At 37.4% G+C, this 12,895-nt stretch overlaps 1 protein-coding gene across 2 annotated transcripts in view; it reads left to right on the top strand.

Moving 5' to 3' along the window:
* Nucleotides 1–12,895, top strand: part of CADPS2 (calcium dependent secretion activator 2) — a 608,633-nt gene that overhangs the window by 444,034 nt on the left and 151,704 nt on the right. For both annotated transcript variants that reach the window (XM_049893894.1, XM_049893893.1), the window contains exon 14: nucleotides 9,050–9,151. In XM_049893894.1, the coding sequence (XP_049749851.1) occupies nucleotides 9,050–9,151 (102 nt within the window). The remainder of the gene's footprint in view (nucleotides 1–9,049; nucleotides 9,152–12,895) is intronic.

The raw sequence follows: 12,895 nt of genomic DNA on the forward strand, positions 1-12,895 counted from the left end.
TCCTTTTACACAGCGTTGAGTTCTTTAGGCGGATTCCTTCTGTGGAGACACATCTTCTCTGAATAGCGCTCCGAGTGTTTCAGGAATAAAAGAATAGAGTTAAACAGAAAAGGTCTTGCTGGTGCTAAGACTGAGGAAGAGAGAGAAAAAGAAAGGGAGAAAGAAAAAAAGTGCGTCAAGGACAGAAACAAACACACTCCTGCAAGAGGATAGGCACACACATCCGTGAATAACACAGCTACTCACTCAGCGGCAGTGCCACTAAGGACTGACATGGAGGAGAAAAGAGACTCTTGCAGACAATGCGTTGTGGGGCAAAGTTCTAGGCTGATGTGTGTGGTTATACATCTTGGTTTTGTAAGTCAGGCTGAGGGTGGAGAAACTAAAGCAGCATCACAAAATGGCTTTTATGTCTCAATGTAACGTGAGATCCGCGGTGTATTCACCTACTCTTCTATGGTTTAGTAGGGCCACCTTAGAGCTCTTCCACGCCTGACAAGGGCCAGCTCAGACATGCCAGCTTTCAAGTGCAGGGTACAGAAGTCCGACAGACAGAACTATAGTTCATTCTAAAGTAATGCCTATGACCTCTGCATTCCAGGTCATATATCACAGAGTGGTAGGGACCCTTAATAGACATCAGCCAAACAATAGTACCACCATACCCCTGTCTTCACAGATGCTGACATTTCCCTTTGCCTGTCACTTCAGAAATTGTGCCTCAACTTCCTGCTTCTAATTTTAGAGACAATAATGCTTTTTTTAGTAAAATCACAAATAATTACATCAGACAGGATCATCAAAAAATTTTACCACTTCTTAATTCTAACCTTGAACATATGACCTTTAAGAGTTAAGTATATAAATATCACACAAATTATAAATCTGGGCGCAGGTGGGCAACCAGGTCAAATGTCATAAGCAAGGTTATCGTTTTGTGATGTGGCCAACAGATTTCATCCTACATGCTTGTTGTTGTTAGTAGCCCTCGAGTTGATCCTGACTCATAGTGACTTCATGTGTGCAGAGTAGAACTGTCCCGGAGGGTTTTCAAGGCTGTGACCTTTCAGAAGCAGATCACCAAGCCTGTCTCCCAAGGTCCACTGGGTGGGTTTGAGCCGCCAACCTTTCAGCCAGTGGTCTAGCGTATAACTATTTGCACAACCCAGGGACTCTTCCTACATACCATGTGTGTTCAGAGACAGAAGAGGCAGACGGCCTTAAAGCACTGAGGGATCCTTTTTGATTCTATCAAACTACAGAGCCACCTCAGATCTGCGTTAATCAGACCCTCTGCAGACTTTTTAGTGATAGCATCTAGCCTACCCAATCTCTACTTCAATCCTGAAGCAAGGTTAGTATGTCTTTCAAAACGAAACAAAACAAACCAAGAAAAGGGGGGAGGGGGACCAGAGGGAGAGACTGGTGGGTTAGAAATAGCTGTGGGTTCAGAGTCAGAACATCTGTGTTCCTGTCCTGGATCTTCTACTCATGAGCTATCTGATTTGGACCAATTGGCCCTAATCTGTGTGAGCCTCAGTTTCCCACCTATTCATTGTGAGTGATAACAACCACGCTGTGTACCTACTATGGTTTCTAAATGAGTCAAATGTATAGATATAAACACTTTGTAAATGATGCAGTATTACCTATATATCAAGTGGTAGTATTTTATATACAGTGTATTAGTTAAATAAGCTCTCGGGGTTGTTCTGTAAAAGACTGAGAGTACGCGGGCAAATTTTGAGAATGTCAGCCTCAGATCAGCACACTGCAGACAAGTTGCAAGCAGAGAGAAGGGACTGGAAAAGCCTCACTTCATCTACTGTCCATGATCATGGGCAGGAGCAGTGGTGAAGTTCTGAAGACATCCTCCTCCCCTCACCCCACCACCCCACAGAGTGGCTGGAAAGCACTGTGAGCCTACTGGGAGTTGGCGAAAATATAGGCCAGAACAGGAGCCAAGGACCTCATCATCCAAGGAAAATAAGTAGTCAGACTCTGCAACTTAGGTATTAGTCACTGGGGTGACCCTCTGTCTTCCCTTGACACCATTTATTCACACCAAACAACTCATATCTTTTTCTGAACCACTGAATATAAAAGCCTACTCTAGGTCAATAACTGAGGAAGAGGCAAGGGAAAGGCAACGTTTCAGTATGCGCTAGAGTATTTCACTTTAACAATGAACAGAAAAAAGAGCTAAGCCTCTGATATTGCGCTTTTCTTAAACCTGGTTCCATGGAACCTTCTTAGCATCTACACTTAGTTGTGGAGAAGAGTTTTTGCTCTTGAGTTGGATCACCATGTAGTTCTTCTAATCTACTAGAAATTTTCAGAAACATACCTGTGTCATCTAACGCTGCCAAACACTGCCCAGATGAAACACTGCCCGGTCCTGCACCATCCTCACGGTCGTTGTTATGCATGAGCCCATTGTTGCAGCCAACTGTGTCAGTCCATCTCATTGAGGGTCTTTTTCGCTGTCCGTCTACCTTTTTTTTTTTTTTTCTACCTTACCAAGCTTGATATCCTTCTCCAGGGACTGATCCTCCTGATAACATGACCAAAGTATGAGATCTAGTCTCATTATCATTGCTTCTGGCCGTCCATGGTATATTCAATATTCTTTGCCAAAATACAATTCAAAGGCATCAATTCTTCTTCAGTCTTCCTTATTCATTGTCCAGCTTTCACATGCATATGATGCGATTGAAAATACCATGGCTTGGGTCAGGCACACCTTAGTCTCCAAGGTGACATCTTTGCTTTTCAACACTTTAAAGAAGTCCTTTGCAGCACATTTGCCCAATGCAATGCGTCATTAGATTTCTTAACTGCTGCCTCCATGGGTGTTGATTATGGTTCCAAGTAAAATGAAATCCTTGACAACCTCAATCTTTTCTCCATTTATCATGATGTTGCTTATTGGTCCAGTTGTGAGGATTTTTGTTTTCTTTTTATTGAGGTGTAATCCCTACTGAAGACGGTAGTCTTTGATCTTCATCAATAAGTGCTTCAAGTCCTCTTCACTTTCAGCAAGCAAGGTTTTATCATCTGCATATCACAGGTTGTTAACCTTACCATGGTACATTTGTCAAAGCTAAGAACCCAATATTAGTATATTACTATTAACTAAATTTCAGTCTTTATTTCAGGTTTCACTAGTTTTTCCACTAATGGCTTTTTTCTGTTCCAGAATGCAATCTAGGACTTCACGTTGCCTTTAGTAGTCATATCCCCTTAGCCTCCTCTGATCTGCAGGTCTCTCAGACTTCCCTTGTTTTTCAAGACCTTGACAATCCCTTTTGGGATTTTGTTGCTCTTGAATTACAGAGTTGTGTGTGGCAGTAGTTTTAGTTTAGATTAGTTCCAAAAGGTTTTTTTGTTTGTTTGGTCGTTCGGCCCCAGGAAAGACTAGTTATCAAACACCTTCATCCGTGGCCTGTTCATCACCCTCAAACAAAAGCTGAGTCACCAAGATCTATCTGTATCTTTATAGTCAGATTATTGCTTTATCTGTAAAAGTGTGTCTACTCTTCTTAAAAACTTCCAAAGTACATAGAAAGTTGTAAGAGATTCAAATAAGAAAAGGACCGGGAGGAAGGAGTGTTTTGGAAAAAGAAGACAATATGATTTTAAAATTTCACTTTCAAAATATTTTTTCATAGAACACCTGTTTCTTCTATCTCAATGAAAGAGAATGAGTGGAATTAATTTCTCCTTCTGGATACTTAAAATTGCAGAACTAAAAGGACATGGCTTATGTGATATATGACCGTCCAAATGATAGATCATTTTGATTGAAACAATAGGGGGTATTACAGGTTAGGAAACAGAAATAAGAAGAGATTATTGTTTTCTCCCTCATCATCTTCTGTCATTTCTTATTCTCATGCGGTGACTTCCTCTCCTTTCCATTCTGTTCACAAATGGATATTGGTGGGAAATATATGAAGTGCAAAGTGGCTTTTACATGCTGTGCTGGAGGCAGAATTGACAAATCAGAACTACCACCCTCCAGGTGTCTCTCTCCTCACTCTTAGAGGAAGTAAAGATGTCCTGCATTCCTTATAGGAAAGGGCAGGTGAGATGAAGCCTGTAAGACACTTAAAAGCACCATGAACTTTGTCACTTGCCCACTCATTGCTTGCAAAATTTCTCTTACAACAGACCACCAAATTGTCAGGCCCAGCAAACTTACCTGATGAGTTGGGGGAAAAATAAAAGTTGTTTTTTTTTTTTTTTTTTTTAAATAAGCAAGAAGTCTACTTAGTCAACCTAACCAGACTTTTCTATGCACCGCTGTATTCACTCAATCCACAGGCTTCCTAAGCACCCTATGCCAGGCAATCTGCTGCCTCCTAGAGATTATAAAGGCCAAAAACTCATTGCCATCAAGTCAATTTCAACTCATAGCAGCCCTATAGGACAGAGTAGAACTGCCCCATAGAGTTTCCAAGCAGCACCTGGTAGATCCAAACTGCCAACCTTCTGGTTAGCAGCTGTAGCTCTCAACCACTATGCCACCAGGGTTTCCTTATAAGGCCCAGGACATATTTATTACTGTAGTATCTAGAAGCTGCCCAACTGATAAAAGTGCTTGAGAAAATAACCATGGAAGATCTTGTAGCTTTCATTCAATAATAAAATAAAATGCTCAATATGCATTGTTTTTAAGATTTTGGACAGCGATTATTCTAGATCCAGGTAGCACTGCCTTTCCTACTGAGTACAAGAAATGCTCATCTGCGCTGAATGATGCTTTTTAAGTGGGAATTGTGGGGAAGTCCCATGACTAAATAATTATGGGAAATGCTGGTTAGCAAAGTTAAACAGGTTTCTTTATTGTTGACCTTCTCAGACTCCTTAACATACCATGGTTACCCTTCAAATGTCCAAAAGAATCACATAATTTATATTACTTGAGAAAAATTGGGGCTGTTTAACCCTGTCTGTTGGAGCACGTTACAGAATCATTGTTTCTCAAATTATGTTTTGGAAAATGTTAATAGCCAGTAAGTGCACTTTACTCAAAATTCCCCAGATGCAATAGATATTAAACATGCAAAAATTTGCTCTTATTACTTTTTGTGGGCCTTTAAAATTTTACATTATCCTGGAAAAATAGGAATATAAAAGGTGAAATCTAAGCCATCCAAACAGGAAAGTGAAGGTGTCAGGTGGGCCAAATCTGGATTTTCAGGTAGATACCCTCATCGATAATTGTTTCCTCTTCTGCTTGGATACCTGACTCTGCTACACAGTTTTGTATCTTTTTTTCTTAGTTCTTTCTTAATGAACTATATTGTCCTTTGTCTTCACAGAAACTAATATCCTATCTGATCTACTCCCAAAGCCATCAGAGACCATGTAAAATGCACTAGTAATGCTGTTTTTCCCTCTTGTTCCTGAGCTGTCTTCAAAAAACATCTTTCACAATTTAAGCTCATGTTGTACTTTTTATAGGACAAATTGATGGTCATGACAAGACATCTAATATATATAAAGGGTTTTGTTTGCTTGTTTTAAAATAACTTCATCTGCCAGATTGATGAATAGCACAAATTACAAATTCCCCTAGTTCATAGAGGAAGATCATGGAATTAAATGAGTAGGCCTCATGAACTTTTTTTTTGGTGGGGTGGGGGATGAATCTGCCTTTCAAAAAAGTGTGTCTGTGAGTGTGTGTGAGTGTGTGTGTGCACACGTGTGTGAGACCTTCTTTGGAAACAGAATTTGCCGCATCAGCAGTTGTAGATCAGACTGTCAGGCATCAGTGGCAGAGGTTTCTGTTGTACGAATTCTATTCTTTAAGAATCTGAAGAATAATTAACATAGACACAACTGTACTGTACTTGGTGTTCAGTTGCTGGTTAGATAATACCAGAAGGAAGTTCCATGTCATTCCTTGTTTGATTGTATCTATAATTAAAAGAATTGTTCCTGCTGCTATTAAACCATGTTTTAGAATCTGTTCATATTTTATGCTTCTTACACAGAGCACTCTTTTTTTTCTTTCTTTTTTTTTTTTAATTAAAATTCTGTAATGTCAGTAACTTCAGGCCCTAGAAAAAGATGAAAGTATCAAATCTTGATACCTGAGAATACCCTTCTCTTAGAGCCCCTTTAATATTTAACTATCAGTTGCAGAGTCTAAACCCCAATTAACATTCAAGTCAGAAAATTGGTTCTTTTATGTTAAAAAAAAAAAACACATTTTTACATTGTCTTTTTATCAGTGTCAAAGATGCAGGATTCTTTTTATTTTTATTAACTCAGGGGAAGAATTCTGTCCTTGATATTTCAAATAAACTATTTCGCTAATAACTAAAATGGCAGCTAAACACTAAAATCTTCTGCTCAGTATAAATACATGCCATTGTTACTAGATAGCTATTTTTACCCAGAATATTTAACTACAATTCCTGCTTCTGTTTGCTTTTCACAGAATTTCCTGTTTTTCCTGCTGTTAGATGATAGGAAGATTCCAAATAATTTATGCCATATTAATACTAAGAAAATATATTAATAATGGTATTTGGTATTACTAATTCATGAATTCACATAATCTTGTTATAAATGGTATTTTTATATTCTACACATCACTCATTCAGTTATGTATCAAGCAGCAGCAATATGCCAGCCACTGTTCTAGGCACTGGGGATGCAACGTGAAGAAAGCAATCAACAAATAGATAAATATATCACATGTCAGATGGCTGCCATATGTGCAATGTCAAGCACTATGGGAGTGGGGGATTGCACCTTTATACAAGGTGGTTAGGGATGGCCTCTCTAACCCTGAGTCCTGTGAGTAGAACCCAGTGAGAAACTAGTAAGCCAGCCACATGTTATGTAGTGGAAGAGCTGCCTGGCAGAGGAAACAGCAGGTACAAAAACCCTGGGACAGATGGGAGGATGCCTCCTGTGTGGGAGGACTAGGAAGGAGGCCAGTGTGGCTAGAGTGGAGGGATAGGGCAAGTGAAAGTGTGGGTGAAATCAGAGAGACTGAATGATTGTGGGGAGGAGAGGTACTATGAGGTCTTGTAGACCATTGTCATTGGCTTTTCCATGGAGTGCCACCATTGCAGGGTATGGAGCCAAGAAGTGCTAGAAGAGGCCCACCAGGGTGTGTTGACAATGCTCTAACAAGGAAGTAGCTTGAGGAAAGAGAGAGAAGTTCTATGGCCTTTTTCATTAATTTGCATAGGTATATTTAGTGATATAACCACGCACAACTTTCTTGTATGAGCTCTTACTGCTGTCTGTGTAATAACGTAATTATGTTATAGTTTTTGTCTGAATGCCCAAATTGCCAAATGAGCGATTTGTATAGAACTCCCCAGCTGTACTTTTGTGATCAGTGTCAGTGCTTGTCAGGTGAGGTAGCAGGCTGAGTTTTATGCTAGCATTGCTCTTCTCCTTCCTAAAAAAAAAAGGGGGCAGGGGGAAACAGTATTTTGCCATTTTTTTGTCTGTAGTTAACATTGAAAATGCTTTCTGATGGAATAAAAGTAATTGATACATTATCCTGAACCTCAAATTAAATAATTGATGGTTCTAAATTTAGGAATATAGTATAATTATGAGAAATGTTTTCAAAGCATGAATTCCAGCAGCATACAAGTTTGTGAAGTAACTATTTATTTTCTATTGGAGAAAAAGTCTTGAATTTAATGTTGCTTTGATATGAATAAGAGGTCTTTTTGGTTTTTTGTATGTCAGTATGATTCAAGTATAACTTTTCAAATTAATTGCTTTGATTCTAATTGACTAGTTAACAAGTGTCAGATAGAACAAGTGTCAGATATATACATACACACATATACACATATGCGCGTGTGTGTGTATAATTGGGAGCATCAAATAAAAATCTTGTTGGCAATGTTATTTCATGCATTTGTTTTTCCTTGTTTTTTACAATCCCTGTTTCTACCTATTTTACATTAAAAGTTGGTAAACTGGAATGATAATACATAAGCCTTTGGGAACTTAAATGTAATCTTTAGAGAAATAAGCTAAGAAGGGAAAAAATAATTGTTGTTAATTATCATTTAATGAAAAAAACTCATTTTGTGATTGAACTATATAAACAGGATTTGAAAGGAATATGAGATGAATGTTTTTTTCTAGGTTAACAGAAGCAAAAATTTAAAATTTATATGCTCAAAATTTTAAATGGTTGCTGTACAGATAAATGTTTAAAATGATACAGAATAAATTTTAAGTCCCTGCTATTAGATATATTTTATATTTTTTAATCCTAACCATAGTAAAAGAAGGTTCAGTGAAGCTTTCATAGCTACTTTTAAAATCATAATGGAAATTTGCATTGATTCCATAGGGATATTTGGTTAACTGTAAAAATCTTGACAAGAAATATAACTTCTGTTCATATATTTTTTTTTATTCAAATGTTTGTATTTACTTGTATGGTTACATATTTATACCAAAAAGCAGTAGAGTAGTAAACCTCTAAATTTATCCAAAATTTCTATATGTTTCTTACAATTCAAATTAAACCTACAGTTCATGTTAGCTTTATTTTTATTTGGAAGAGAAGTGGTTAAGACATTTTAGCTTGCATTCAATGTATTTTTTATAATATTCCCATTCAGGGGATATTCATTTAATTGGTTAAATGTTTGGTACCATTATAAAACACTTTTCACTGCCATTTTCAAGGCCTAGTCATTGTTCTCTGAGATCTGGAAACTATTTTTTGTAATATTTTACCTTAAAGGCCATCTAAAAGAGAATAATCGTATTTCTTTCATTCTAGGTCAAAATACGAAGTAAATGACTGTAAACATCTCCAATAAATTTTCTCTATAGAGATAACTTATATGTATATTCTAGCTCATCTCTGTTTTTTCTTAAATATTTGGGTTCTTCAGGGAAAAGTATTCTGATTAATATAGTTCATTGTACCTGTGTGAACCTGGCATTAAAATAGTTTAAAGTATTAGCATTATTGTGTTCTATGATATATAAAAGTAAATGGTCTATTAATATAAATTACTGGTTCTGACTTCTTTTTTCCCAGGCCTGATGGAATTGGAACTGTTTCAATGGAAGAAAAAGAAAAGTTTGAAGAGATAAAAGAGAGACTTTCTTCCCTTTTAGAAAATCAGCTAAGCCATTTCAGGTATATTTTCTGTTCATAATACGAGTATTTGCTCTTTCTACTTCACACAATTCTCCAGTCCCTGCCCTAAAACGATTCATGATGTCTTTTTGCTTCTACTCAAGAACTATCAGTACCTCCCTCCATTGCCTGCAGAGCATGATCCAAATTCATCTAGCTTACGTTAAAGGCTTTCTGTGGTCTGATACCCAGCCTGCCATTCCATTTCCATTACTCATTTAGGGAACCCATTCTTCCTACAATATCCATTTCAGTGTACTTCTGGCTTGCCTGTTGAAATTCTTATCCTTGCATGGCCTCTTTCCCCAGCTCTGGTGACTACTCACCTCTCTGTACATATATCTCAATTCTACCCTCCAGGCCAGGACACTCTCCAGGTCCACTTCCAAGTGGAACCTTTCTTGATTATTCCAGGAAAGAGTAGTCTGAAGTCTTTTAGCATTTATTGTCTGTACTCTTCACTTGTCAATTTTGACATAGTTATACATTGTTTAAGTCAATACTTATGCTTCTATTTACAGACTTTGAAAACAAGGGCCATAGCACCCAGCAGAGTTCCTTGCTTGATAAATATTAGTGATTGGTACTAAGAAACATTTGCAGGGAGAAAGATAAAGATTTGATAGTATTTATTTTTCTCTGATTAGAGACAGTTCAACAGAATCAAATGCCTAAAAACAGAAATATTCTAATACATTTTCTTTTATCACTCTTATTATTGGGCCTCATAAAAGGTGACTATATCAGAATATCATGTCTTACAGCATGTCTGACATTTGCATGTATGTGGTTTGGAATCATTTTATGTGAACTTATTGAAAAAGTAAACTCATCTAATGTTCCCCCCGGAAACCGTGGTGGCGTAGTGGTTAAGTGCTATGGCTGCTAACCAAAGGGTTGGCAGTTTATCTGCCAGGCTTTCCTTGGAAACTCTATGGGGCAGTTCTACTCTGTCCTGTAGAGTCGCTATGAGTCGGAATCGACTCGACGGCACTGGGTTTGGTTTTTTGGTTTTAATGTCCCCCCCAGGAGGGTGGGGCTTATTATTTACCCATTTGAACACTGCCTGGCTACTCAGAGCCTGTTTCCTTATCTGTAATATGAAGGGCTTAGAGTCAGTGATTTTAAAACAATATTGAAAGAAGAAATTTTCAGGGAGTATACTGTGTCTTGGAAACCCTGGTGGCATAGCGGTTAAGAGCTACAGCTGTTAACCAAAAGGTTGGCAGTTCGAATCCACCAGGCACTCCTTGGAAGCCCTATGGGGTAGTTCTACTCTGTCCTATAGGGTCGCTATGAGTCAGAATTGACTTGACGGCAATGAGTTTTTTGGTATACTGTGTCTTGGAGCCCTGGTGGGTGGTGGTTAAGAGCTATGGCTGCTAACCAAAAGGCCAGCAGTTCGAATCCACCAACTGCTCTTTGGAAACCCTATGGGGCACTTCTACTTTGTCCTATAGGGTTGCTATGAGTCGGAATCCACTAGAAGGCAACAGGTTATCAACAGGTATACTATGTCTCAGCTGTGGAGGACATTTATATAATTAATATAATGTAGATACAGAATTTAGATCTAACCCAAAAAGATGATGCTATTATATTAGATTAGAAGGATACCAAAAACCAAAAACCAAACCCAGTGCCATCGAGTCGATTCTGACTCATAGCGACCCTTATAGAAGGATATTAAGAAGGACAAAAAGTATGTTTGGAGTTGGGAGAAGTGGTCATAAAAAATGGGGGGCAACAATACATAAAATAATGGTTTTCAAGACATTAAATTTAAGGCAATGAATAACAGTAATCTCTGAGAAATGGGAAAAAAAAATATGTAAGCCCTGTAATTGCTTCAGCTTAGTGTAGATCTCTAGGTATTTTCTCCCAAGGAGCAGTTTATGGGTTAACCATTGCACCATGGTCCCCTAATGTTAAGGAGAGATGTCAAATATAAAAAAGTCACAAATAGAACTTCTAGAATAACAGCCAGAGGAAAAAAGACACATAAAGGAGCAAAGATAAGAATAAGAACAGATTTCTCTTCAGAAATAATACAAACAAGAAGATAATGGAACAACATCTTTAATTTACTGGAAAAAATAAATAAATAAATAAACCTAGAAGTCCAAACTCAGAAAAATATCTTTCAAAAGCAAACACAAAATATAAAATTTCTCAGACGTACAAAAGCCAAAAGAATGCATCATCAGCCAACCTAAACTATGAAAAAAAATTAAGGAAAGTCTTTCAGACTGAAAGAAAGTGATACCAGAAGGAAATACGGATCCACACTAAGGAAAGATGAGTATGGACATGGTGAATACATGATTAAATATAAAAGACTATATTATATTCATCTCTTTGAAAGATAATTGACTGTTTAAGACAAAATAATAGCCATGTAGGGTCAGACTAATAACATATAGTTGTAAAAGGTATGGCAACAATGTTACAAAGGCCAATAGGGGAAAAATGGAAACTACTGTAAGCGTCTAATATTACTTGAAGATAGACTGAAAGTTAAAGATGTGTTTTTAGCAAATGCTAAAAAAAAAAAAAAAGACAACTATGAAGATAAAATGGAATCAAAATAATGCTCAATTAATGCAAATGCATATTATCAAACTTCTCACTCAACATGAAATAGGCAATCTGAATGTCCCTATGTTATTAGAAATATTAAACTTGTATTTAAAAACCTTTCTGTAAAGAAAACTCTTGGTCCAAACCCAGTGCCATCGAGTTGATTCCAACTCATAGTGACCGTATAGGACAGAGTAGAACTGCCCCATAGAGTTTCCAAGAAGTGCCTGGGGGACTTGAACCACCAGCCTTTTGGTTAGCAGCCTAGCACTTAACCACTACACCACCAGGGTTTCCAATGGCCTACTCCTGGTCCAGTTGGCTTCATTGGTGAACTCTAGCCAGGGTTTAAGAAAGAATAATACCAAATCCATGTAAACTCTTCCAGAAAATTGAAGATGAATAAATACTTCTCAGCTCATTCTATGAGGCCAACATCACCCTAATACCAAACCAAAGACATGACAAGAAAGGAAAACTCCAGAACAATATCCCTCATAAACATAGATAAAAAAAAAAAAAAAAAAACTCCTAACAAAAATTTAACAAATTGAATCCAACAATATATAAAAAGGATGATACCTCATGATGAACGTGCTATATCCAGGAAGGCAAGGTTGGCAAGGTTGAAAATCAATTGTCTAAGTCACCCTATTAACAGGTTGAATTTCTATTAATAAAAAACCATATGATCATCTCAATGGATAGAGACAGAGCATATAAAAAATCCAACATCTATTCCTGATTTAAAAAAAAAAAAAAAAAACGTTTAGCAAACTAGGAATAAAAGAAAACTTTCTTAACCTGTGAAAGACACCTATTGAAAACCTAGAGCTAATATGATAGTTAATGGTGAAGGACTAAATGTTTTCCACCCAAGATCAGGAATGAGGCAAGGATGTCTGCTCTGACCACTTCTCTTCAAAATTATAGTGGATGTTCTAGCGAGTACGATAAGGCAGAAAAAAAGACACTAAAGTCATCCAGATGGTGGGGGGGTGGGGAGTTAAACTGAGATATACCATGTTCATGGGTCAGAAGACTCAATATTGTTAACATGTTAATTCTCCCAAAATTGGCGTACAGGTCCCATGGAATACCAATCAAAATCTTTGTAAGATTTTGTACAAATGTACTAGCTAATTCTAAAATTTATGTGGAAAC

This window comes from Elephas maximus, chromosome 8 (genome assembly GCF_024166365.1).
Source record: "Elephas maximus indicus isolate mEleMax1 chromosome 8, mEleMax1 primary haplotype, whole genome shotgun sequence".
In the NCBI taxonomy this organism is placed as follows: Eukaryota; Metazoa; Chordata; class Mammalia; order Proboscidea; family Elephantidae; genus Elephas; species Elephas maximus.